Source organism: Plasmodium inui (genome assembly GCF_000524495.1).
Source record: "Plasmodium inui San Antonio 1 unplaced genomic scaffold supercont1.69, whole genome shotgun sequence".
In the NCBI taxonomy this organism is placed as follows: domain Eukaryota; phylum Apicomplexa; class Aconoidasida; order Haemosporida; family Plasmodiidae; genus Plasmodium; species Plasmodium inui.
This window is the reverse complement of record NW_008481903.1, coordinates 3,271-25,930: the sequence shown is the minus strand read 5'-3', so window position 1 is coordinate 25,930 and position 22,660 is coordinate 3,271. Positions and strand designations below refer to the sequence as shown.

Here is a 22,660-nt window from a genome sequence, read left to right as displayed (position 1 = left end):
AAATACTCCGTGCCTTATGAGGGGGTACATTGATTTGATTGCCCCATATGGATAGAATCAGTCTTGAGATTAAGACAATGGCAACGTAGGCATATTTACCTATTTTAATATAGGTCATCTGTTCCATGGTACACACCACAAATTTTCTTGGAGGCACTCATATGACATGTATTTTCCTCATGTTGTACCTAAGTAATGAGTATTAATAGTAATTGGTGTGTGGGAATCACATTAATAAGAAATGATTTCCGCGTTATAAACACACTTTGGGTAGCGTCTTATACGAATGAAGGGAATTTTAATCCTTTATGAAAATCTGGAAGAGGCGAGTTTTAATATGACATGCATGGTTTATACGTGTATCTAACTTGAAAACACTAACAAATATTTATATATACAGGAAAGATGAGCACTTGATATAATCCATTAAGGATAAGACTCCACTAAACATAGTAGAAAGAATAAGTAAGGGGAAATATGAACAAAGCGATTCCATACGACCTGTAGCATTAGGGTAAAATTACATATTTGAGATATATCTCCTCTTGGTATTCATGAAGAACATCGTTTCTGTTTCTTGCCCCTTTATGTAAGGTCACAATTTATGCATAGAAAAAAAGAAAGGCACCTAAAAAAAAATGCAGAAGTAGTGGTGGGTCACATGCAAGGAAAAATTCTGTGATATATGTCCTTTGAAGACGCGTTCTCCTCAGGACGTCCATCTGTGTTTTATTGTACAAAAAAGGAGCATTTTTTTATCGGTAACATTTTATGTTTATTGCGGACCATTACTTTTTTCGCGATCAGCTTCCTGTGTAGCGCAATCGTTATGAGACACCTTAAAAATTAGTAAGACTGGATGAGCATATTTATATGAGTGCACACTTTAGTAATTTCTCCATGACCGTTATAATGGTACATATACCTATATATACGTATGTATACATCTATATATATGTCTGTGTCGTAATATTATCTTGATAAGTGGGATAAGGCTAATATACTCCTTGTAAGCAGTTATAATACCACAGGCGCCACATCTTGGTGTACCGGAATTGGTTTTGCACATTGTAATAACCCACATATTAGAATATAATGCTGATTTCGTACAAATCGTGTTTTTTACAGAAGAGTTTTTTTCAAAAGTTTTTGTGTATTCCTTGTTGTTTCTTTTTTTTTATTTTTCTTTACGATACATTTTGCAATACACAACATGTCCTTCATTAATTTGTACTGATTGCCGCGTGAAGATTTAGTGGCGAACTAAAGGGTGAAGTAAGAAGCAATGTTTTCTCAAGATATCGAGTTGGCTTCAATTAGGCACAGACTGTGAAACATATTTCTGCTAACTATACAATTAATAATTAACTGAAGAACTTCATAGTTATCTATCTGGATAACACTACGCCAATTCATGTCAGTCCGGTATCTTTTTAGAGGATATATCGTTCAGGATATTGAGTTCAAAAATCAAGCAACCGATAATGGTGTTAATGGAACTGTTAAATTTATCACTACATCAGTTTAATATTAAATAAAGAAGGAATAAATTTCGAATGAGGGGATTGACTAAATGGGAAGAATTATGCGGGTGAATAGTAAGAATTAATCATTCTTCGCCGTACCATAAAACTTACGGAGGACAAGATATTGCAATAATTATATTTAAAAGTTCCTCTTGTCCCGTTACGGGAGTCGCTGACTACTACAAATGTGCTAACGCGGTTCGATTAATTCGGTTCAGGGGATTACTTATTATGGGCAAAATTTAACAAGGAAAAAAACAGAAAAATACGAGTATTACATCCGTATGTAAAGCAACGGAGCATAAAGTGCAGTCCAAGTATATCAATGAGAACCAAACCAAAATCGATAGGCCATGACAAGAATCATGATGCACCAATTGATTGTGATTACCCCTAGATATATATAATACAAGAACAAAAGAAGATAGTGAAGGAATTATGGGAGGGGTTATAATATATTACAACGGATACATGATAAATATTAAGAGAAAATTCCAGTATTGGATGATGAAAAGAAACTGAGAATAAAAGATGTGTCTCAGTATAACCGGGTTGCCCATTCTGCATATGATGAATTGTAGTAAACTAAAAAAGGAATATACGGGATTTCTCACTTGGAAGTGTTAAGCGAAATAACATTATGGGTCTGAACTGAGGATGCATCAATTACGAGAGGCATAAGGAGTATATTGGCCGAAGAGATACAGGTAATTTATATGCCTCTATACGTTGCTGTCATTTATCGATAACAGCCTATGTTCTGTTGATCTCTTTACACCTTACCATGGAACATATACCAATGGATATATATGTATATATTTTCTCTTTTATATTTGGGAATAGTTCATGAGTCATAGAAATAAGAGCTGTTAACCAAGTGAAATATGATGCCCCTATGGCGTCATACAGGAACAGGATACAAGAAGATGGAACTAGAGAGGCACAGAATAGTACCAGTGCTACACATTTCTACGGGAAAGAATGATATAGTTACCAGTAGATGCAGACTCAAATTACAAGATTGTTAATTTGGCATAAAAATGTGCCCGCTAAAATTACATGATTGTTCATGACGTGTTTTATCTATGAATATATAAACAGAGCAATATTTTGTTGAATCTGAAGTGGTATAATGTTAGTTCTAATTTCCTAATGAGTTTTAATTGTATGCTGCATACAATTGAAGGGACTGCTATAGAGCTTAAATGTGTTCATGCCTTCCTGTGGAAGCTGCAATGAGTACAATGAAATAGAGATATGCAGATCCAATGGGTAAAGCGTGAAATGGTGAGCCGTCGCGATTATATGGATTCTTTTATAATTACGTTATTTTCGTGAATGCGCTCTCATGGCCCATCCTTTTTGTGAGTGTGTCTTTCCATGTTTCGATATCTTCACGAGTATCAAACCACATGTCCTATTGTTGCTGTGTATGTTTATCCATGTTTCTGCATTTTTATAAGTGTGTTAATTCATATCGCAACTTCTTTGCATATCAATCCCCACGCTGCATAGTCCCTGCTCATGCGCCTTCGTGTCTATCATTCCCATTTGTGTTTTCTTTCATGTTTTCTGCAACTTTATGAGAGTATTTCCTCATGGCGCATCTTTTGTATATATGTATCTTCATGTGGCCTAATTTCGCCAACGCCCTTTCATGTTGCCATATTTTACTAAGGTGGATTCACGTGGGGTACATTCACGGACTGCGTCCCACGTGGAGTAATTTCGCGAACGTCATTTCACGTGGCGTAATCTTTCGCAGACGCCTTTCTATGTTTCTTAATTTTTCCCGGACGTTGCTTCATGTGGATCACATTCTGGTGGGGTCCTTTCATATATTATATTTGTCACACGCGCTCTGTTTGGTCTTGCATCATATATTTTTCTCAATTTTATTCTTTCATGAAAATACCCTTCCCTGCGGCATTCCTTTGACGAAATTTTTTCGGAGGGTCTGTTAATGATGACATTTTTCGCAGCATCCTCATGAAAATGCCTTTATCTGTTTCATCTTTATCACGATCTTTTTCGTGTAGTTTCTTCATGATGATGCTTTCTATTTCTGCATCTTTCTGATGCTCCGCCTTCGGATCATTGCGCTGTTTTTTTATCTCTTCATGTTGATATGTAGTGTTTTGCTGCGACAATGTGATGCTTCCTCTCTGTTTGACATTTCTTTAAGGATTCCTATATTACGCATGTCACTATAATAATGCTTCCTCCTTTTTCATTTCTACATAGCTACATCCTCGTTTTTGCGTCAATATGAAGATTTTCCTGTGTTTGGCATCTTGTTCAGGATGATATTCCCCGCTCCATTTTTATCAAATTTCTTTTTTTTAGGTGTACGATCACGAAGGTATCTTTCCTGTGGGGCATCCTTCTTCCCAAAATTCATTTTACCGCGTTGTACTTTTAATATATTCTTTCGCCCGCCATTCTTATAGAAATGGTTTTCTTTTTCCGTGTTACTATGAAGATTCTTCTCTGTATTGCATTTTTTTTCTGACAATAGTATTTTCTTCGGGGGCCCTCATGAGTTTCCTCGTGCCACGTCATTGTGAATATTTTGGCTGCTGTGGCATTTCTTTTACGAAGACTCCTGTGACCGCGTCATATCGATGATATTTTTCTGTTTGGCTGCTTTGTAAATATTCTTCTTCCCTTCATCATATTACGGGGAAGAAATTTTCCTCCGAGGGATTTCTTCTTATGAAGACATTTGTTTCCCACGGCATTCTTTATCATGTTATTTTCTGCCTACAGCCTGAATATATGGTTTTTTGTCATCTGTTTTATATCGATGCTCTTTCCTGCCTGGGCTTCGTGAAGATGTGTTTCTGTGTGTCATTTTTTTATTATGATGTACCCTTTTTGGCGGCATTCTGAAGATATTCTTTTGGGTGTGATTTTCTCTATGAAGATGCCCCTTTTCCGGGACATTGTAAAGATGTTGTTCCGTTCCTTATTTTCCTTATGAAGATTTTTTCTTCTCCTGCTAGCTTCCCGACGTTTTTTTGTCTGGTCCTTCTGAAGATATTCTTTTGCCGCGATTATTGTGAAAATTTTTCTTGAGGTCACATCATTGTGAAGAAGCCATTCTGGGTGCATCCTCGTTGATATGTTGTACTGGATGTCATGCTTCCTTATTAGAATTTCTTCTTCCGTAATATTCTGATCTATCTGTTTCCTTTTCTTTCTATCTGGAATCATTATGAAGATATTTCCTTCCTTTGGCTATTTATGAGGATGGCCACGTATGTGAAGTATAAATAGCATGACCATACTGATGTGGTAGCATTACTAAACATGAATAATCTATCGATGTATAAGAGGGCACTCTTATCCCTGGTGTATTATTGCTTTAAAAGTCATGATGTTCATGGAGTACTATTAAGTGAATAGCAGTGTCACCCGGATAACACTGTTAATTGAAGTGCAGAGTCGCGTCAAGGGTAAGGATATTCTGGAGTGTTATTGTTGCAATCCTACTGACGTGTCTATAGTACTCATATGTTCAAAGTAGTTACATGCTTATCCTTTCGTTACATGGAAAGCACAAGCAAGCCTGGGGTACTCTTGCGTGCAGAATAGTCATGTGTATATCTAAGGGGGGTGCAGCGTCGGGATGTACGTATAATACTCTTATAGGAAGGGTATTGATGTCCATGTAGCAGTTTATGCGAAGGATTCAGAGTATACGCTTTCATTATATGAGAAACATTATTCTATGAAGTACATGGATATTCCACGGAATATGTTGCGCGAAGATTATTGAGGTGTCAAGATTTTCGATGGTCAGAAGTACAAATTTTCCCATACTAACGTTATATGAAAGTACTAATGGTTGAGTTATATCGATGAGTTGGAGTAATATTATACTAAGAGAACCATTACGTGCGAAGTGTCGTGGCGAGAAGAGTATCATTCTCCTCGGAGCACTCTTATTCGAACAGTTCGAGTGTGCAAGGAGTATTGTTATATTAAGAGTACTTTTTTGAGAATAATACTTTTATTTGAGAAGTACTATTATGTATGAAATGATGTACGATAATGAGTAGAAATATCCCCCGAATATCATCATGTGAAGTGTTTCGATATAAGGTTAACGGCTCCATTATATGAAGTATAGGATTGTTCAAATCGTCTGGATTCTGTGGAATACTATTCTTTGAAGAATATTTCTACACCCGGAGTACTATAATGTTAAGAGTACTTCTGCTTGTGCAATATTGACATTCTAGGGCTGGTATTATTAGTGGAGCACTATTCTGTGAAGGGCATGGATATTCCAGGAAAACTATTGCCTGAAAAATACTTATGTGTATGCATTCTCAATGAGGAAAATTGCGGAATCCCTCGTAATACTGTTATATGAATGTACTAATGGATGAACTATAGTCATATTTTGTAGAGTCCTATTGTCTGAGGACCACAGTCGCATAAGAGTAATGGATCCTTTGGAGCTATATTCTGTCGTCCATCTCATATGCGCGTAGTATTCTTATTTGCAAAGCAGAACTGTGCAATGATAGTGCATGTATCCGAAGCACGATTATTTGAAGGGTTTCGATATACGCAAAGTGCTTTTATATAGGGGGCACTATTTTATTAAGCGTAACAATATATCCGCAGTAGTATGTAGTGAGCTAAAGGTATGTGCCCCGAATATTACTATGGGGTGGAGGAAACATTGGACGTTTCGTTATTCGAATAGAACCATTGTTCATATTGCGCTGATGTCTTCTCATTTGTGGTACCTTATTTTTGAGTGGGTTAAAATCCCCGCTGTACTATAAGGACATAACAGTCTTACGAAGTCCTTTGATGTATCTGTAGTAACATTTTTTGAGAAAATGCGGTATCCTAAAAGTAGTATTATATGTAGAGTACTGTTCACCCTGGAATATCATTGGTGTCCATAACATTAATGTTACGAGGATATCTTTGAAAAGAGGATACGAATATCCATAACATACAACCCACTTATCATTTTAGGAAGAGGAGAAAAGAAATATGGAGTAGAAGAAATGCCCCAAATGAAGTTTATACATTGAAGGTACTGCGACATTGAGCAAAATTCTCCATTTCAGAGGAAAAATAAATATATATGGTAAAACCATATAAATGACTTAAGAATATCGACAAACATGAAGCTGAAAGGAAGCATGCAAGGGAGTAGCACCCTATAACCAAAGGGGACCAAAATAACTTAACAAATAAGAGTACCTAAAGCAATGTTCACAGAGAACAAATCAACCCAGAAGAAGGGAAGTAGGAACGGCAAAGAACAGTTACAGTAACATATGAGGTGGGATGTTCACCTGTCCCAATATCGCATCAAATAAGAGAGGAATTGATTGCCAACTTCCATGTCTCAGAATACACGCGATTATTCGCAGTTAGCGAGAAACATATATAAGTACCAAATTTCTCACATATATTAATTGGTGTTCTACACTTTTTCCTGTTTGTATTGAGCGTTATGGCTTGAATTACAAACTCTACAATTTTATTTGTCACCCTAGGATGTAATATCCTATGATACCCTTTGTGATTTTATGCATGAAAATATATAATTGCTTAGAATAGATTTATTTCTTCTTTGAAGTTTCAGAGGCTTCCTTAAGAGCTATTTTGTTTTTGTAAAGATATAACATACTTTCTGATGTAGAATCTGGAAGAGTTACCACATTCGGTGTCTCTACGGTTAGTGTAAAGGTGTCCCTTCTTGCTGTATCTAGAATCGTAATCATAAGATATCTATGCTGACTGCATTGGTCAGTACTGGTCAAGGGTCAACCATGAAAGCTCTGTTCTTACCTGTATATTCTCTGTTGCCCTGATTTCGAATATAAGGATTCCAAGTCTTTGGATCGCAATACTCACAAGACTTTTATTTTACTTCTTTCTATTCCATTGCAGAGTATGAACAAAGTGGATATGAAAATAACCTCTTAATTTTGAGAAGTCCTCCCCCCTTTTATATATAGCAGTATTTAGGCAATGGGAAGACTCATTGAGAATAAATAAAAGCAATAAGCCGCCCTTTTACTCATGTAATGTGTGGATAAGTTACGCCAGAGTGTTATATATAAATGCACCGTTCATGACAAAAGAACCCAGAGTGACCCATCCTGTTAGAAAAAAATATGCACCGAGAACAAAATTATATATGAATTTAAAAAGGACGGGTTTGACTCAAAATGGAAAAAGGAGAAATTAACGGTTATTCCTAAATAGAATCAACCCTAGGGAAGAATATAGACAACAAGAAACGGGGAGAGTGTAGAGGAAAATATAAGGGTGGGGAGCCTAAGCATAAGCCTTGAGCGCCACCATAAACGAATACAGGAAGAAAGAAGTGCATCTTCAGACGTGAAACTACATTTAGAGGAGGTGCGAAGATTGGAATTTGAGCTGAACATATGTTTTTTTAAAGAATTATTCACAACTGAAATTCGTATTTCACTAAATTTAATCAAAAATCCAAACTATCATACTTTAAATTGAGAGTTTTCATCAAACGCACCTAAGCGTACACTACAGTATATCTTGAGAGCCTCCAAGCTGCGTATGAACCCGAATGTATTGTTCCATTCCGGTAAACTAGAATTATTCTGAAGCAACAGAATATGGAATTAGTCATATCCGCGCAAACTTCGAAAGTTAAGGATCATAGGTGAGTTGACAAGACTTTAATATTCGCGCGCTTTATTAAGAGCAATACTGAAGAAATTCTGTGGTACCATTTATGAGTTGTATCAGGTCTTCTTCCCGAACAATCCTGTAAAAAATATTTGAAACAGCCGCCCAAAGCATAGCAACAGCCAGGTTGGAATAGTATGAGCTGCTATACTCTATATATCTGACGGCCTACACCGGAAGACTGATTTACTTGTGGACTGGACGATGTGGAAGATTTTCCCCCCCTCACTTTATCAAAATTACTATAAAGAACAAACTTGATCACTACAACTCCTTATGATTCCGTCACTGTCTCAAAAAATAATCCCTCCAGACGGTAATTAATGTGATAGGAGTATTCTTCTCTATCAATAAAGTAATAGTCCTAAAAAATATATCATCTCCTTAACGAATAACATATCTATGGATTAAACTGAAAGATAAGTCTGCACATCTTACGAAGGTATAGGATTTTTTTATTTATTTTTTACCCGTATTAAGAGAGGGTTCATTTCCTATTTCATCTCAGCTTCCCATCTTGTTCTGTCATTTTAACTTTAGAACTTCAACAAGAGAATATATTACCTACAGGCACCCTTATTATTTACGATTGATTAACAGGAGGAGGGTAATAGGGCAGAAATCCAGGAACATTTTATCAGCATAGTGAATGATTGGATTTATTCAGATTATTTGTTTCTTCCTTTCTCTCGTTCGGCTAATATTTAAGCAGCCAGAAGGAGCAGAAAGAACATCTAGAATTATACGTCGTTTTGTAGTCCGAAAGATAAGAATCTCGTGATATATTTCCTATGATGCCCACCGTATTAAATAATGAAATCATTATAAAAAGTATAATTAGTTATTTACGAGGGGATATAATGGTATATCCCTCATATTATGAAATCACGAATCTATAATAACAAGATTAAAAATATTAAAGTAAGAAGAAAAAAAAGAGCTATAACCGAAAACACCAGCACATTAATGTGTCTGACACCCCATAAGTCTTATATGATATGAATGTACATTAATAACTAGTAAAATTATAAAGTTAATAGATAAAACAGAAAAATTGTCTAGTGTTCTCTCCTAATCTGGATTAAATTTCCAATAGTGCCTAAAACACGCCAAACGTCACCCGGACCCAACTCATGTAATTAGGTTACTGAAATAATAATTGTGGAATGATTCTGAACTCCAAAGCTAATCTAAGCAGAATCAATTCCTCCCCGAGGCCTTATAGATTATAGAAAAACATATAAAAGGAACATTTAGTCCTTAACTCTCTTTATCCACTCGTAAGAACCTCCCCTATACAGGAGGTCGTATATATGAGTTCCTGAACTAGACCTGATAATCAAATCCAATTAAGAGATTTCTTAACATCTCTATTGAGAGAAGAACCCAACTGACCCCAGGAGTAGCGGCGCCTTATGTTATTGAACACCGACTCCAGATGAAATATTAATCTGTCCTATAGCATATATGAAGAAATGGAAAAATTTTTTAATTTGTATAAAGGACGCAAAAGTAATAGGAAACGTAATATCTAAAATAAATGCAAGGTAGGAAGCTAAATGAAAAGGAACATACGTTTAAAAGGCTGTCCGAACTACCCTCCCGGCCACCCTGACGTGAGTATGATCAAGTTATAAGGGTTCAACAGCCGGACAGCTAATAGGAAAGGAAAATACTAAATAAGAATACCCACTGAGTATTAGTACTGACCAAAATCCCAAATTCGCCTAAAATTCCACCACCCCAAATCATAGGGTCCTATGCAATATATCTGAAAGAAGAATGGGGCCTGAGGACATAAGACAACCTCAATTCACTAGATACACCCATACAAAAGGGCTTTTCTCCAAAGACCCTGTGAGTCAGATTAGCGGTTAGATTAATTATCTAAAAGACAAAGAATCCTGCTATGATCATTATACAATACCTGAACGAACTCAAACAACCCCCACCCATGCACAGAGCTTCAGGAAACAGCAAAGCCAACCTAGACCCCAGAAAAGATTCATCAACAACTACCCCCCCCCGAACAGGTCCCACATCGTATCCAATTAGATAAAGTCACCACAATAATGTAGGACCATCCTCATCCAACCAGAATTCGTCTTAGTTCGGCAATTTCGAATGAAAGCATTCAAGAAGATACTGGGAAAAAAAAACAAGAACAAACCAAATTTCATCATAAAAGACAAGAGACCACCCACAGGGCCAGCCGTGTTTAGATGGGTCCCGACCAACACGTGAGCTCGACAAAAGTAGCTTCTGATCAGGACTCCTCACCTCCCCTAAAAAGGAAGAGTTCAAGCACCTTCAAAACAACAAAGACAATACGATCCACCCGAAAGCAGAAGTCAAACTCCGAAGATGGAACCGGATCCCAGGGAGGAAACTTTCCCCCTCCACGACCTATAACCCTCCAACACTCAAACATAACGTCCAGCCGCCATACCTCGGTCCTAAAGACTCCTGCCACCCCAGTTTCCCCAGTCCACTCTCCTTCAACAAATCCCTAAAGAAGCTAAACTTAAGCCAGAACAAAAATCGCCGCCCTAATATCCAAAAGAAGAATAGTTAGCCGGAGATGATTCCTAAGGCAATCAAATACTCCCAAATCCCAACAGGCAGAGCCGCCAAACGGGGCAACCCGAAAGGTGAGGACAGACAGGGCTATATCAAACAGTCGCAGCTCAAGTAACTGACGGAAGGCTCAACAAACAACAGAACCTCGATAAAGGTACAAAAATCGAGACGAACAATAAAAATAGAACATCTTCCCCCCCCCCTTTCAACCCCCACCAAAGAAAACTTCAAATCATAAGCGAAAGGATATAGCCAGAACCTCTATCTCCGAATAAGACTAAAGGGCAGCCTAACCATTTCAACGGAATCATTTCCGAAGGCAGATGACGGAAGCGGGGCGCGGACGATCAGACGTCGGGCACTTGACCGGAAAGACAAAATCTCAATCGCGAAGGGGAACAAAGTCAGAGACACCCACTCTCCTACATAAGAGGCCGAACCCCCAACGGACCAAGGCAGTCAAGAAAACAGAGGATTGAAGTCGAAATAGCCAAGTAGCCCCTAGCTAACTTGAGTAACCCGTCCGATTCTGTGACCTGAGGACTGCATTGAAACTCAGGACTGGACCCTCAATTCCCAATGGAGAAAACCCACTAAGGCAGCAAGACCGGAGGATAACCCCCCTCAGTGGACGGAGCGGTCGGAGATTATGCAACAATGGGTCAAGCCCGATGGGAACCAATAGTTAGGATCCCACAGACCCATAAAGAATTACCTCAAAAATTCCTGATAAGACAAAAAAGAAGAGCCACTGGGGTTTCACCTGGACCAAAGGAGTGAACGACTTTTATTCTAAGAATAGGAGGCGGACCACCTCCCAAAAATGAAAACCACCTGATCTAAACGAAAGAAATTAGTGGATGTCAAGACACATTTGCATCTGTCTCACGATCATGACAACACGTGTCTAACAAGGACTGTAGACTCTAGAGCCAAAGCAGGAGCAGAGAACCAAGGAAACAAGACAAGACACGTCACCCCGCATTGTCAGTCTCATAGGCTGAACTTCCCAAGAAAGTAACGGTAGGCGTCAGCAACTCACCCCGGCAGAAGAAGATACCCTAGATACCTTGCATCTCCCAATCCTTCTAACGGGTAGGGCGGTAGAGTTCGACTCCACGGCAGCAGAGGAGATAACCTGATAAAGCAGAATACTCCAACGAGGAATCACACTCTCGGAGGTGCGAACGGAGAGACGAGCTTATTACCATGTGATTGACCCGCAAGCGGGAAGAAATAGTAGATGCGGCATCTGCGGAGGAGCCGACAGGTGGAGATCGTTACGGAAATCTCTGGATTCCGAAGCCAGAGCTCAACTAATCTCCAAAAAAGGCAGAGGAAACGAATGTCAACGACCTACACAGCCCAAGGGGACAGCCGAAATGAAATCAAGAGATCTACATAGGAGTAACAGTTCTAGAACTCACCCCGAGGAGGACAGCCGGTGAAGATAAAAACGGGAGAGAAAGATGGGGACAACGAGTATCAGCAGGAGAAAGTAGCAAGGAGGAGGAGCGCAGTGGCCGAGGAGGAGGATTAGCTTTCATCGGCGAGATGAGAAAAAGGCTTAAGCGACCGGGTGAAGGTGTGGACATGAGAGAAGAAGGGGATTAGACTCACAAGAATGTCAGGCAGATGGGATCAGGGAAGAGTAACGCCAGAACAGACAACTCAGAACGGTAGTTCAGCCATTCTGATCCCCGGAGCTAAAGAAGAGAAGGAACTAAAACAGAGTAGCCCTAACTAGCAACAAGCGAGTGACCGTGAGGATCTCGTCTCAAAGGCTCCCGAGAGTAACTCCCTGAGCGTCCCGAGGAGGGACCCCGTAAAAAACCACATAATCTCCCTCCGAACACCCACGAGGTGGGGCTAATCCCCAGGAGGCACCACATACGGAAAGAACCGGAGAGTATCATCCTCAACTCCAGGAGCAGCAGCAAAGGAGAGAGAATAGGAAGGGCTAATCACACGTGCTAACGAAACGTGAAACGAGCCTCAGATCCGAAGCCGAGGGATAGATCTAAAGGAACAAGAGCAACAGAACCCCCGAAGGAAACTATGGAAGTCTCCTAAAGTACGAGGCAGCCTGCCGACAAGCGCCATGAGCTAGAGCAACTGGACGAAGGCCTAACCGAACCCGAAACTAAAGACATCTCATGCGGCTAAACGTCTTAACACAACCACCGAAGGAGGAAGCGTCGACTCCGTAAGAAGGGGACGTTCGAAAAAGTAACCACCCCCAACAGAGTATGATGTGAACACCGGAAAGCCAAGGCAAAAGAGGAAATCCGAAACAGTGGACAAGTCCCAAGGAGACGCAGCCCTCCGTCTGATGACTAGTTACGGAAGCTTCTGCACCACCCGGAGCTCAACGCAGGTAGCAGGCCCCGCTCATTTCAAAGGATGAGGCAAAAGTGCTCTCTGGAGCAACCAAGCCGAATAACAAAGGAACATGTATAAAGCGAACTCGTTCTTAGAAAGCAGGCCGAAGGATCGGAACCCCCCCGGCGCGGACTGAAGGGTTGGAAAGTGAACCCAACACCCCCTAGGGAAGGAAGAGATCCGAAATAGGCATCAGAACAGGGCAAGGAAGAAAACAGACCGAGGGCCAAACCAGAGGTGGACCAAAGGCAAACGGGCAACGAGAGAGAAACTGAACAGCACGACAAACCGCGCCGGAGGTTCAAGAGGGAGGCATAAGAAGGAAGGAGGAAGAAGCGGGAGAATCGAAGGGAGATAAGATAGGAGTTAGAGGGAGACTCAGGAGGGCAGCGTTCCTCAGAAGGTGAAGCCAGAGACAGTGAAGGATCAGGGACAGCCCCATATCTGAGGGATCAGCAAGAATACCCCTAGACAGAGAAGCGGCCGATGGGAGAGAAGCAGGAAGAGGGTAGGAACTGATGAGGAATAGCGAACAGATAAAGAAGAGGGAGCCCAATCTGGAAGTGGGAGCCAAATCCCCTGTGTCTCCCGACTCTCTGAACCGTCGAAAAAGGAACGTAGCTCGGGGAGTCTTCTGAGAGCTTGAAGAAACAGGAGTCATACGGAATAGACGGAGAACGGATGAAGTCCCCAGAAACTGGGCGAAGTGGAGAATCTTAGCTGATGCCAAGAGAGAAGGAACATAATAGTCGTAAAGAGGAGGATACTGAAACGTGACCCAGGCCCCTCACTACCGAGTACCGGCAACTGACTGATAAAAGAGTAACAGAGAGGACTAAGTCAGGAGAAGGCCTTATCAGCGGACTAGGCACTGACTCAGGCCACGTCCGGAGGCATCAGGAAAATAGACCCTTCGGCGGAACAGCACAAGGGCTCGCACTATGTCGATGGAAGCCGAACGAGGGACTAAGAAGGCTAACCGGAGCACAACCAAGGTAAACACAGGAAACCCCCCCCAACTGGAACAGAAACAGGAGGAATGACGGAGCAGCTAAGCCCGACGAAGGTAGAAATCAAGGTACAGCCAACAAGGACCTCCAGCTGGACACCCGACTAGGGGAAGCAGAGGGAGGGGAGGATAAACTCGAATCATAAACTCCATTCATAAGCTCAGGAGGAGCTGAATAGATCGCAGCCGTGAGATGGATCACGGAACCCTCCGGGGCCACCAGCTAAAACAACAAAGAGGCGAAAGAGGATAAATACCCGTGGGGAGAAGATGAGGAAATTAAGTTTAAAGAACGAGCGAAACGCTTGGTCCCTACGACCAGCTCCTAGGAGCTCAGGAGGATGTGAGGTACATTTAGACAAGTATTGTTTGGGGAACTATGGAACACGAGTGGACGTTCTCTCAGGCTTTATGGGCAGATGGAGTAATTTGCTCAGTCGCGACGGGGGGGACGGATCCTGGACGCAGCTGAAAAATACTTCGTCGCCACTGCTGCAAGCAATGTTACAGCAAAAGATCGAGCAATATGAATGGGAAGGAATAATACAATGTGTAATGTCAAACGCGTTGTCCTTAAGACGAATCAGTATCCAAGACAGTGGGAGCAACCGAGAAATATGGAACTCGAGTTCGTGGCATCAAGCCTTAAGGGGAGGAACAGGAAAGGACTGGGGGAAGAGTAAAACCGGACAAGCAATGTTAGGGGCGTTATCATGTGTAATAATGGCTCTTCTCGGGTGGCCTAACACCAAGGGCGATCCCCCCGAGGCAGGTAGGAGGGTCTGTCAAGATATCTGGGACGAACTGCAGCTATCATTGAACCCACCAACTCAGCGCCTTAATCCCAAGAACATGAAGACTGTAGGAGAGTTTCTGGGCTCCCTGGGAACCACCGAATCTATACAAAAAGACAATTACAACAGATTGGGTATTATTTTGAGTATATATTATGGCCTAAGAACATGCTGTCATTTCAATGGTCATTATACATTAACGGGCATTATAGACAACGCGTCCTGGAACCTGAGTCACCTTGGACAATGTCTTCTGAAGGACGAGCGATTAAATTGTGAAGGTGGTAGCGGCGAAAACGAAGGAGGGTATCTAAGTATTTGGACAAGGGACATGAGGAGAATAAGTAAAAGTAAAAAGCAGAAGGAAACAGGAAAATTGACTCTGAGGGATCCCGACACAGAGAAAGAGCTCAAGACCGTAACCACCAAAGGGGAGTATAAGACAAGTTACGAGGCCCCACTTCGACAATGGGCCGCCGAAGCCCTGACTAGCCACCCAGGACAGCTCAGCTCCCCAAGGGGAATAGAAGTAGCGACCCAGGCCAAACGAGCAACCAAGTCCCCTCAGAAGGAGACCCCCAGAGCCTCAGGAGCCCAGTGGGCTGACACCTCTAGGAACAGGATGGCGAACTCTGCGCCCCAACCCAGGGCGCCATCTGATTCAGGGGACACCATAAATTCACAAGAAACAAATGATGCGGGACTACCAGAGGGCCCCGTCCCCCAAGAAGAGTACGGTAACTCCCTGGCTAGCCATGGAGTTACTGACCACGAAGACGTACAATCAGGAAGCTCAGACAAACCCACAACTCAAGGAGAAGAGGATTCCGCCCAGACAAACCAAGTGAACAGAGATCCATCTGGTGTTGCCCCAGAAGTCATAGGAGCAGTAGGTATCGGATCAATTCTGGGGGGAGTCCTAGGAGGAATCTTGGCCATGGGCAGTCTATACGGGATATACAGGGTTTATTCTAGGCCGAGGAGAAGTATCAGGGGCAGCAGAACTTCATTCAAGGGGGGAGAAGCTAACATTGCGTACCAAGGGGCAATAGGAGCCTGAGAAATAGTGGAACACTGTGAATCAGAGCTCAAGGATGGAATCATTCTTTTGGATAACAAACCCACAAACGGATCCCTGCGTGGTTTACGTAGAACCTAGCAACCATATCCGGAACAATCATCACGGACAGGCGGGATGGCGTGGAAGCTTCTCCAGTCCTCTCTGAGAAGATACTGGTTCCGTTCCCCCCTGGATGACAGTTAGGCCCCAAATCATAGAAGGAAGGGGGGAGCCCCCCGCTTAATCGAACCCCTAGTCCTATCCATGGCCCTGGGGCGGGATCATGTTGAACCTTCATATGTTCAATATCCAACATCTCTATCGACATCTCAGATACTAGTATCCACCCTTAAGGCGCAACCAGCCGCAAGAGACGGAGGAGGGGGTCCTTCTTCCTTAGGACCCCAAGGCGTAGTTGGCTATTTGTATTGACTCTTAGACGGGTGGGCATAGTTTGGATAGGAGTAGGAGAGGATTGGATTGGGTAAATTCAGGCCAACTCTTGGCCGTGCTTCGGGGATTTAAGATTGAGGGTTGATGGTTCAGGGTCTGGGCTTTAGGTCTCAGGGCTAGGATTTGGGGCGAAGGGGTTTAGAGTTCAAGGTTAGGAGTTAGGGTTTTTTGCTTAGGGATTAGGATTCAGGGTTTATGTTTAGGTTTCAGGGGTTACGGTTCAGTCATTAGGTTTTAGCGGTTTATGGGTTATCTTTCTGGTTCAGGCTTCAGGGTTTAGCGTTTAGTTTTCATTTTTCGGGTCCAGCTTTTAGATCTATGGCTTAGTCTTTCAGGGATTAGATTCTAACTTCAGGTTCAGGCCTTTTATTCTACCTTTTCTTTTTGGATTCATGGTTCACGGTTTAGGGTTAAGGTCTAGCTCATACCGTTCAGGCCTCAGGGTTTCAGGGCTTAGCTTTCATTTGTCCGATTTGCGGGTTTCCCGCTCATTGTTTTGTGGGATCGCTCCATCTTTGAGGCTTTTTTAATTGAGATTATTGCTTCTATGCTCTATCTTTTAGTTCTTACTTTTATCTTCTATTGTCTATTATTTGGCCGGCGATGGTATTCCATATCTTCCATGGCTCAATCTTCCTCTTTCTCATCCTGGCTTCTCTCTCTGCTTCGGAGGTTTCGACTCATGATTTCTGACCCTTTGATGGTTGACTTATGATTATGGATTTCTGCTTATCTCTGATTCTCATGTTCTACCCCTGGTTGTTATAGGCTAGGGTGGACATCGTATTTATTAGGTGCTAGGGACAGACGTCCAAGATTTTTTTGCGTCCGTTAGGCGCCATGCGTGTCTGATCCTGTTTGTTGGGTTCCCTTTAAGACGTAGGGACCTTTGTCATTTGGCCTGATTTATATTTTTGGCTCTACGTCCTACTGTCATCCTGTTTAGAAGGGTAGTTTTTATACTGATGGCTTATACTTTTACCTGCCACTGTTTCCGGGGTATTGGTTATGTGTTATTCATGACTCAGAAACATGTGTATTCCCTGAAGACTACTTGGTTATATAATTCGATGATGCATCTCTCAACTAAAAAATAACTACACGGACCGTAATCCATCGAGCAGGTAAATGTACCTATAGACTCCATAGGGCCTTGAATGAAGAATAATTTAAGGATTGTCTAACAAAATCATTCCAAGCGCCCTTTATTCTGCGAAATATTATTTGTAATCTTCAACAAAATAAAGAGGAAATAAAATAACAACAGAAGGGCCCCATGTTTCCTGCAGTGAAATCCCCGAAATAATCAGACGACGGTTGCACCCCCAATGGAATACAATCATATAGTTGTCCCCTTCTAGCAAAATCTCCGCTTCGGTACTGAATCCTACTAGCCCCGTTGATCATCATATCTTTTACGTTTCTTCTTATCGCAATGTTTTCTTTATTTAACAGGCGTATGGGCTGAACTTCCAAGAGCCACTAAAACGTTGCGGGTCTTAATGAATTATTATGTACAACTATATTAATATTCCTGCAATAGGGAGCGTCATTATTCCGTTTTGTTCTTTCTTTGCTTCATAGCTCCTCTCGTATAAAATGAGATCCATCCTCTATCATTAACTGTGTGCACGTGATAATTTATACATGAGGTGAAGAGGAATATCCTACAGGATTATCCCATAAGAACAGGAATTTTAGGTATGATTGCTGCGAAATCCGTTAAGAACATATGTTTTTTGCAGACATATGAGTACTTCACTGCTCCCTTTCTTATTTGTTCTTCCCATTTGATCTCATAGATATTATATATATATAGATATATACGGTACCCCCCCATTTTTCCTCATCCTTTTCCATGCAGAGCAATTTACTTCTGGCTTTGACTGCTTTCAAGACGATTTCACTACCTCCCCCCTTGTGGATTTTTACTGCACTGGCGGGGGGGATAGTTAGGCGATTCCTTTTGGTTGATATCTGTCGTTTCATGAATCGATGGGTTAAATTTTGCACATAATATAAAGGCGAGATAGATCTTATCAGGAGACTCTTATACACATTATAATAATAAGGTTCTGGCATTGAACAAATAGGTGGGCGTAAGAGAAATGAATTGTTTAAATAAACCATGATCCTATCTGTTCGATTTGGGCGGTCCTGAAAAGAAGATAGAAGACAAATATACGGCCTAGATAGGTAGCATTAACAGATAAATACGAATTCACCGTAGTAATTAATGCCTCTTTGAGGAAGACACACAGGGAAAAATTGATCAGCCATCAACATGTTTCTATATAAGGAAATGGTAACAGAGGATGCGGCTGAAGAGACTATATAGTGAGAATTACACTTCAGTATACGAGGTGGATAGTGACAAATTGGAATTTTAGTATCGGACACTTCCCCGCCGGAGGGTGGGAAATATGTATCCGCAAATTGTTTGCCTGTTGTTCTTCAATTTCATTTGGCGTGGCGTAGGCATAAACAGGATGTGTTCTTCAGCTCATAGAATTCTCCTCGCTCTTTCCTCCAACTTCAATTGAGGACTGGCCTGATAAGGTAGTCAACACTGGATCACTGTATCTGTATGTTCTAATATCTGCTGTCTAATTAATCACGGAATGGTTGTGCTCTTATCTCTGCCTGTTCTAGACACAGTGTTGATTCTGCCACTTCTCCCTCAAATCAACTATTAAGACAGGTAAAAGGGACATGTCTCTCATCTTATATGAAATGACCTTTGACTATATAGGTCAGCTATTTTTCTAAGGAAGAAACAGAAGCCAAATAATAAAAAAATCAAGAGATAATGCGTCCTCATTTCAGGAGGTGTGCACACGATTCCTTTCTGTGTGGCGTCATGTCCCTAACAGTGACTGGAGGGAGACGCCTACGAATGAAATCATAAATATTCTGAAGAAATTATAATGATGTAAAAGATATTTATGGAGCCATATGAGAATCATTCCTGATTGCATATGGTTGTATTAATGCATCTAAGGTGAGAATGCTTATAATACGGATCTGCTCCCTCAACTCTTTCCTCATCTGCTTTAACACAGAGTAGAAAAAATACAAATGAAGAGGAAGGGAAGGTAACAGTGGTGAATTGCGACAAATTAATTAGAACATCCCTCTTGATGTCAGTAAAAAAGAGATTAAAAAGGAAGTCACATGTCCCTCCTAATATCAACCTCGAGAGAAAAGATAAAATATCTGGAGATTGAACAGCACGGAGCCAAAAAAGAAGTGAAAACAGAAACAGACCGAGTCACACACATGAAACAAGGCATATAATAATTCCACTGATAACCCCTCATAGAAATCCCTCCCCAATTCTCCTGATCTGTACGTTTAAAGACAGCAGAATTCTCCTTCTTAGAAGCTAATAAAATGCAACCAATGAGTTTCCTCTCATTACACATGAAACATACTCTTGATCAGTTTCAGGGAAGTAGATGCCAGAGAAAAGAAAGATAGACTTGTCGTCATGACAAGAATAAATTATATAGCCATTTTAGCTTCCTATACCAGACTCTGATTTCAGGAGATGTATTCGGGGTATGTGATGAGGCATCCATATAGCTATATAGGTTTGCAACATTCCGAAGATATCCATGATACCCACAAGATGGGGGCTTTTTACTTATAATTCTACATAACACAGGACCGGCTCTATAACCACCATATTAATGTAAAACTGAAAGGAGGGTCTTACTCAAGGCAAAATACGATGTTACTATACGGAACACAGTTGAAATGTGATGTAGATAGGATGGTAAGAAGAAAAAGGGCCCTAATTGTTTAAATTTAAAAGGGGTTATGGGAGTTACGATCCTACCTCAGCGATGGAGAAGCCCCGCTATCATTACAGCATAGCATCCAATAATAACCAGTTACTGTGTTTGAAAAAGGTGCCGAGATCTTGTCTCACATGTATTTCTCCACACCTCATATACAATCCTTAAAACGAGGCTTACTGATACCGTCAAATGTTTCTCCATATTCGGATACTTTCAGAAGCACATAAAGATATTCTATGACGCCTAAAGCAAAAAGTCCATAAGATACACAAAGGACAACTGTCAATGGGATGCCTACTAATAACCGTAATACTTCCAGTGTGAATGCAACGAGCATTGGTAAAGGGAGCATCAGACGATATACTTCAATCCCGAGTAGCCACTACTCACTCCTACTACAATGCGGATGGTGTTTACCCCTATTTACCGAATTGTATGCCTTATATGATAAGGACGCTGCGGGATGATGTAGAATTCTTCGACATGTATGTATTATTTCTACGGCAGTGATTTTACGTACTGGATCGCACACCGAATTGATGACGTCGTTGTATTCCTTCAGGATTATAGTACGGATTCCCCGAATGCCTACTCCTAATTCTGGAGTCTGAGTACTGCGATGCTTGTTAAAATTGGTCCTCTCAGTTGTTGAAGTACAGTATGGATTTCCCGCACTTACCCCTTTGGAGTCTCAGGAGATATTCTGCTCGACTTTTTACTCTGGTGCTAAATTTCTTATTCCTCATTGATAAAGTCTTCTGGATAGCCACATTTAATTCTTTATGAAATTCTATGATAATGTTGATTCCGGTAGTTAGAACCCTCTGTTCTATGTATCTAATTTTTTGAAGAATCCCTTGTAGACTTTCCATATTACGTGTAATCATAACGATTTTTATGTTCTGTAGGGCTTGTACAAAAGAATTACGCGGCTTTAGATCCCATGATAATCCTCCTGTTGAGCTTTCATACATTACTGCTTCATTATCCGTGAGTTTGTTTATAGTATGCGCTGACTAGCTCCTATCTAAAATATCCCCAGTAGCTTTGCGACTTCGTCTTTGAAAATCCTCTAACAGAAACTTCTTACAGGCACTGTTAATATTGCCTCTATTTTTCAGGATATATGTATAATCCCTTCTGAGGGGGGATTCTGAAGCATATACGATTTTCAAGTGTCTCTGAACATGTGTCAATAATAGCCTAGTATTCTTGAGGCGCGCAGTGCCAGTACTGTTATGGGTGGCTGGTATACCTGCATGATCTGATCCCGCCAAGAAGAAATTATGAGCTGGATTATGGTACATCGTGGAAGACGATGTCATCATTTCTTATAAGTATGATAAAGTTTTTTTTTTCATAATGACGAGTGAATAATTTCTCTCTATTGGTAGGGGACATTTGATAGTTATGATTTCGTTATCCTACGCAAGCCATAATAATACAGAGGTTATCCTAGAAATTCTTTCAAAATTCAGGTACTTTTAAATTATATAAACGATTTCTAAATTATTCTTTTCGCTTTCATAGGGATTATGCGAGAGACGCCTTCTCTATTCATGTTGTCATTTTCCTTCTGAAATAACATCTCTTTCTGAATGAATAATATAGGTATTATATAAAATACAACATAGCTATTTTATAGAAAACACACGGCCCTACTGTATCATGAGACACCACATTTGTACAGGATGCTGAACGAAAAATTGTTCCATAACTGGGACTCTTATAGTTACCCACAGATTTTTTTAATCTCATCCATTTAGGACATGGGAGGAAACAAAGAAGGTATGTGCCCTGTTCCAATTTCTTCCGTGTTTTATTCCATTAATGTCATGGAAACATTGGACAGTACTACCAACTGCACAACGAAATTTAGCATTCTCCACATTAATATTTTAAAGATTATGGAGTCCTTCATGCATCTTCTTCTTTATTAATACTTCATCCCTTTTCAAGAGAAGCATCGATTTCATATATTTACAGGTTTATCATAAAGGCCTTAAGCTTAGACTCTCAGGTGTTGATTTAAAGGATAACACACGACAGTTATACATTCAAAGGGACAATGATAAAAACATATTCAGAGAATTTGTGAAACATACAATCCACGATCAGGCGTGCAATGTTAAGGATAAAGGCATCACTTAGAACACTTTTCCAAATGCGACTCTTAGTTACAACTAAAATAAACTAGATGTTAGGAATTTTCACGAAAGAAGGTATGAGGATATGGAAGAAGAAGAAGAGGAAAGACTGAGGGGAACGGATTTCCATGCATATTACATTATAGTTGCCTAATTGTAACTATTTAATAAGCCAAAGGATGAGATAGTAACTGC

At 40.8% G+C, this 22,660-nt stretch overlaps 5 protein-coding genes across 5 annotated transcripts; 2 read left to right on the top strand and 3 right to left on the bottom strand.

Annotated features, from left to right (window-relative positions):
• Positions 1 to 4,376: 4,376 nt before the first annotated feature.
• Positions 4,377 to 4,742, bottom strand: C922_05416 (hypothetical protein; the record flags this gene model as incomplete). Its single annotated transcript, XM_008820987.1, has 1 exon — positions 4,377 to 4,742. The coding sequence occupies one exon, from the start codon at positions 4,740 to 4,742 to the stop codon at positions 4,377 to 4,379; it is 366 nt and encodes a 121-aa protein (XP_008819209.1).
• A 5,619-nt stretch (positions 4,743 to 10,361) lies between these two features.
• Positions 10,362 to 10,812, top strand: C922_05415 (hypothetical protein; the record flags this gene model as incomplete). Its single annotated transcript, XM_008820986.1, has 2 exons — positions 10,362 to 10,451; positions 10,531 to 10,812. 2 exons carry the CDS (start codon positions 10,362 to 10,364, stop codon positions 10,810 to 10,812), a joined length of 372 nt encoding a protein of 123 aa, XP_008819208.1.
• A 3,666-nt stretch (positions 10,813 to 14,478) lies between these two features.
• On the top strand, positions 14,479 to 16,062 carry C922_05414 (hypothetical protein; the record flags this gene model as incomplete). The annotated part of the gene is made up of 1 exon (XM_008820985.1): positions 14,479 to 16,062. One exon carries the CDS (start codon positions 14,479 to 14,481, stop codon positions 16,060 to 16,062), a length of 1,584 nt encoding a protein of 527 aa, XP_008819207.1.
• Positions 16,063 to 18,288: 2,226 nt separating this feature from the next.
• On the bottom strand, positions 18,289 to 18,597 carry C922_05413 (hypothetical protein; the record flags this gene model as incomplete). The annotated part of the gene is made up of 1 exon (XM_008820984.1): positions 18,289 to 18,597. One exon carries the CDS (start codon positions 18,595 to 18,597, stop codon positions 18,289 to 18,291), a length of 309 nt encoding a protein of 102 aa, XP_008819206.1.
• A 2,362-nt stretch (positions 18,598 to 20,959) lies between these two features.
• C922_05412 (hypothetical protein) lies at positions 20,960 to 21,292 on the bottom strand (the record flags this gene model as incomplete). Its single annotated transcript, XM_008820983.1, has 1 exon — positions 20,960 to 21,292. The coding sequence occupies one exon, from the start codon at positions 21,290 to 21,292 to the stop codon at positions 20,960 to 20,962; it is 333 nt and encodes a 110-aa protein (XP_008819205.1).
• Between the last annotated feature and the right edge of the window lie 1,368 nt (positions 21,293 to 22,660).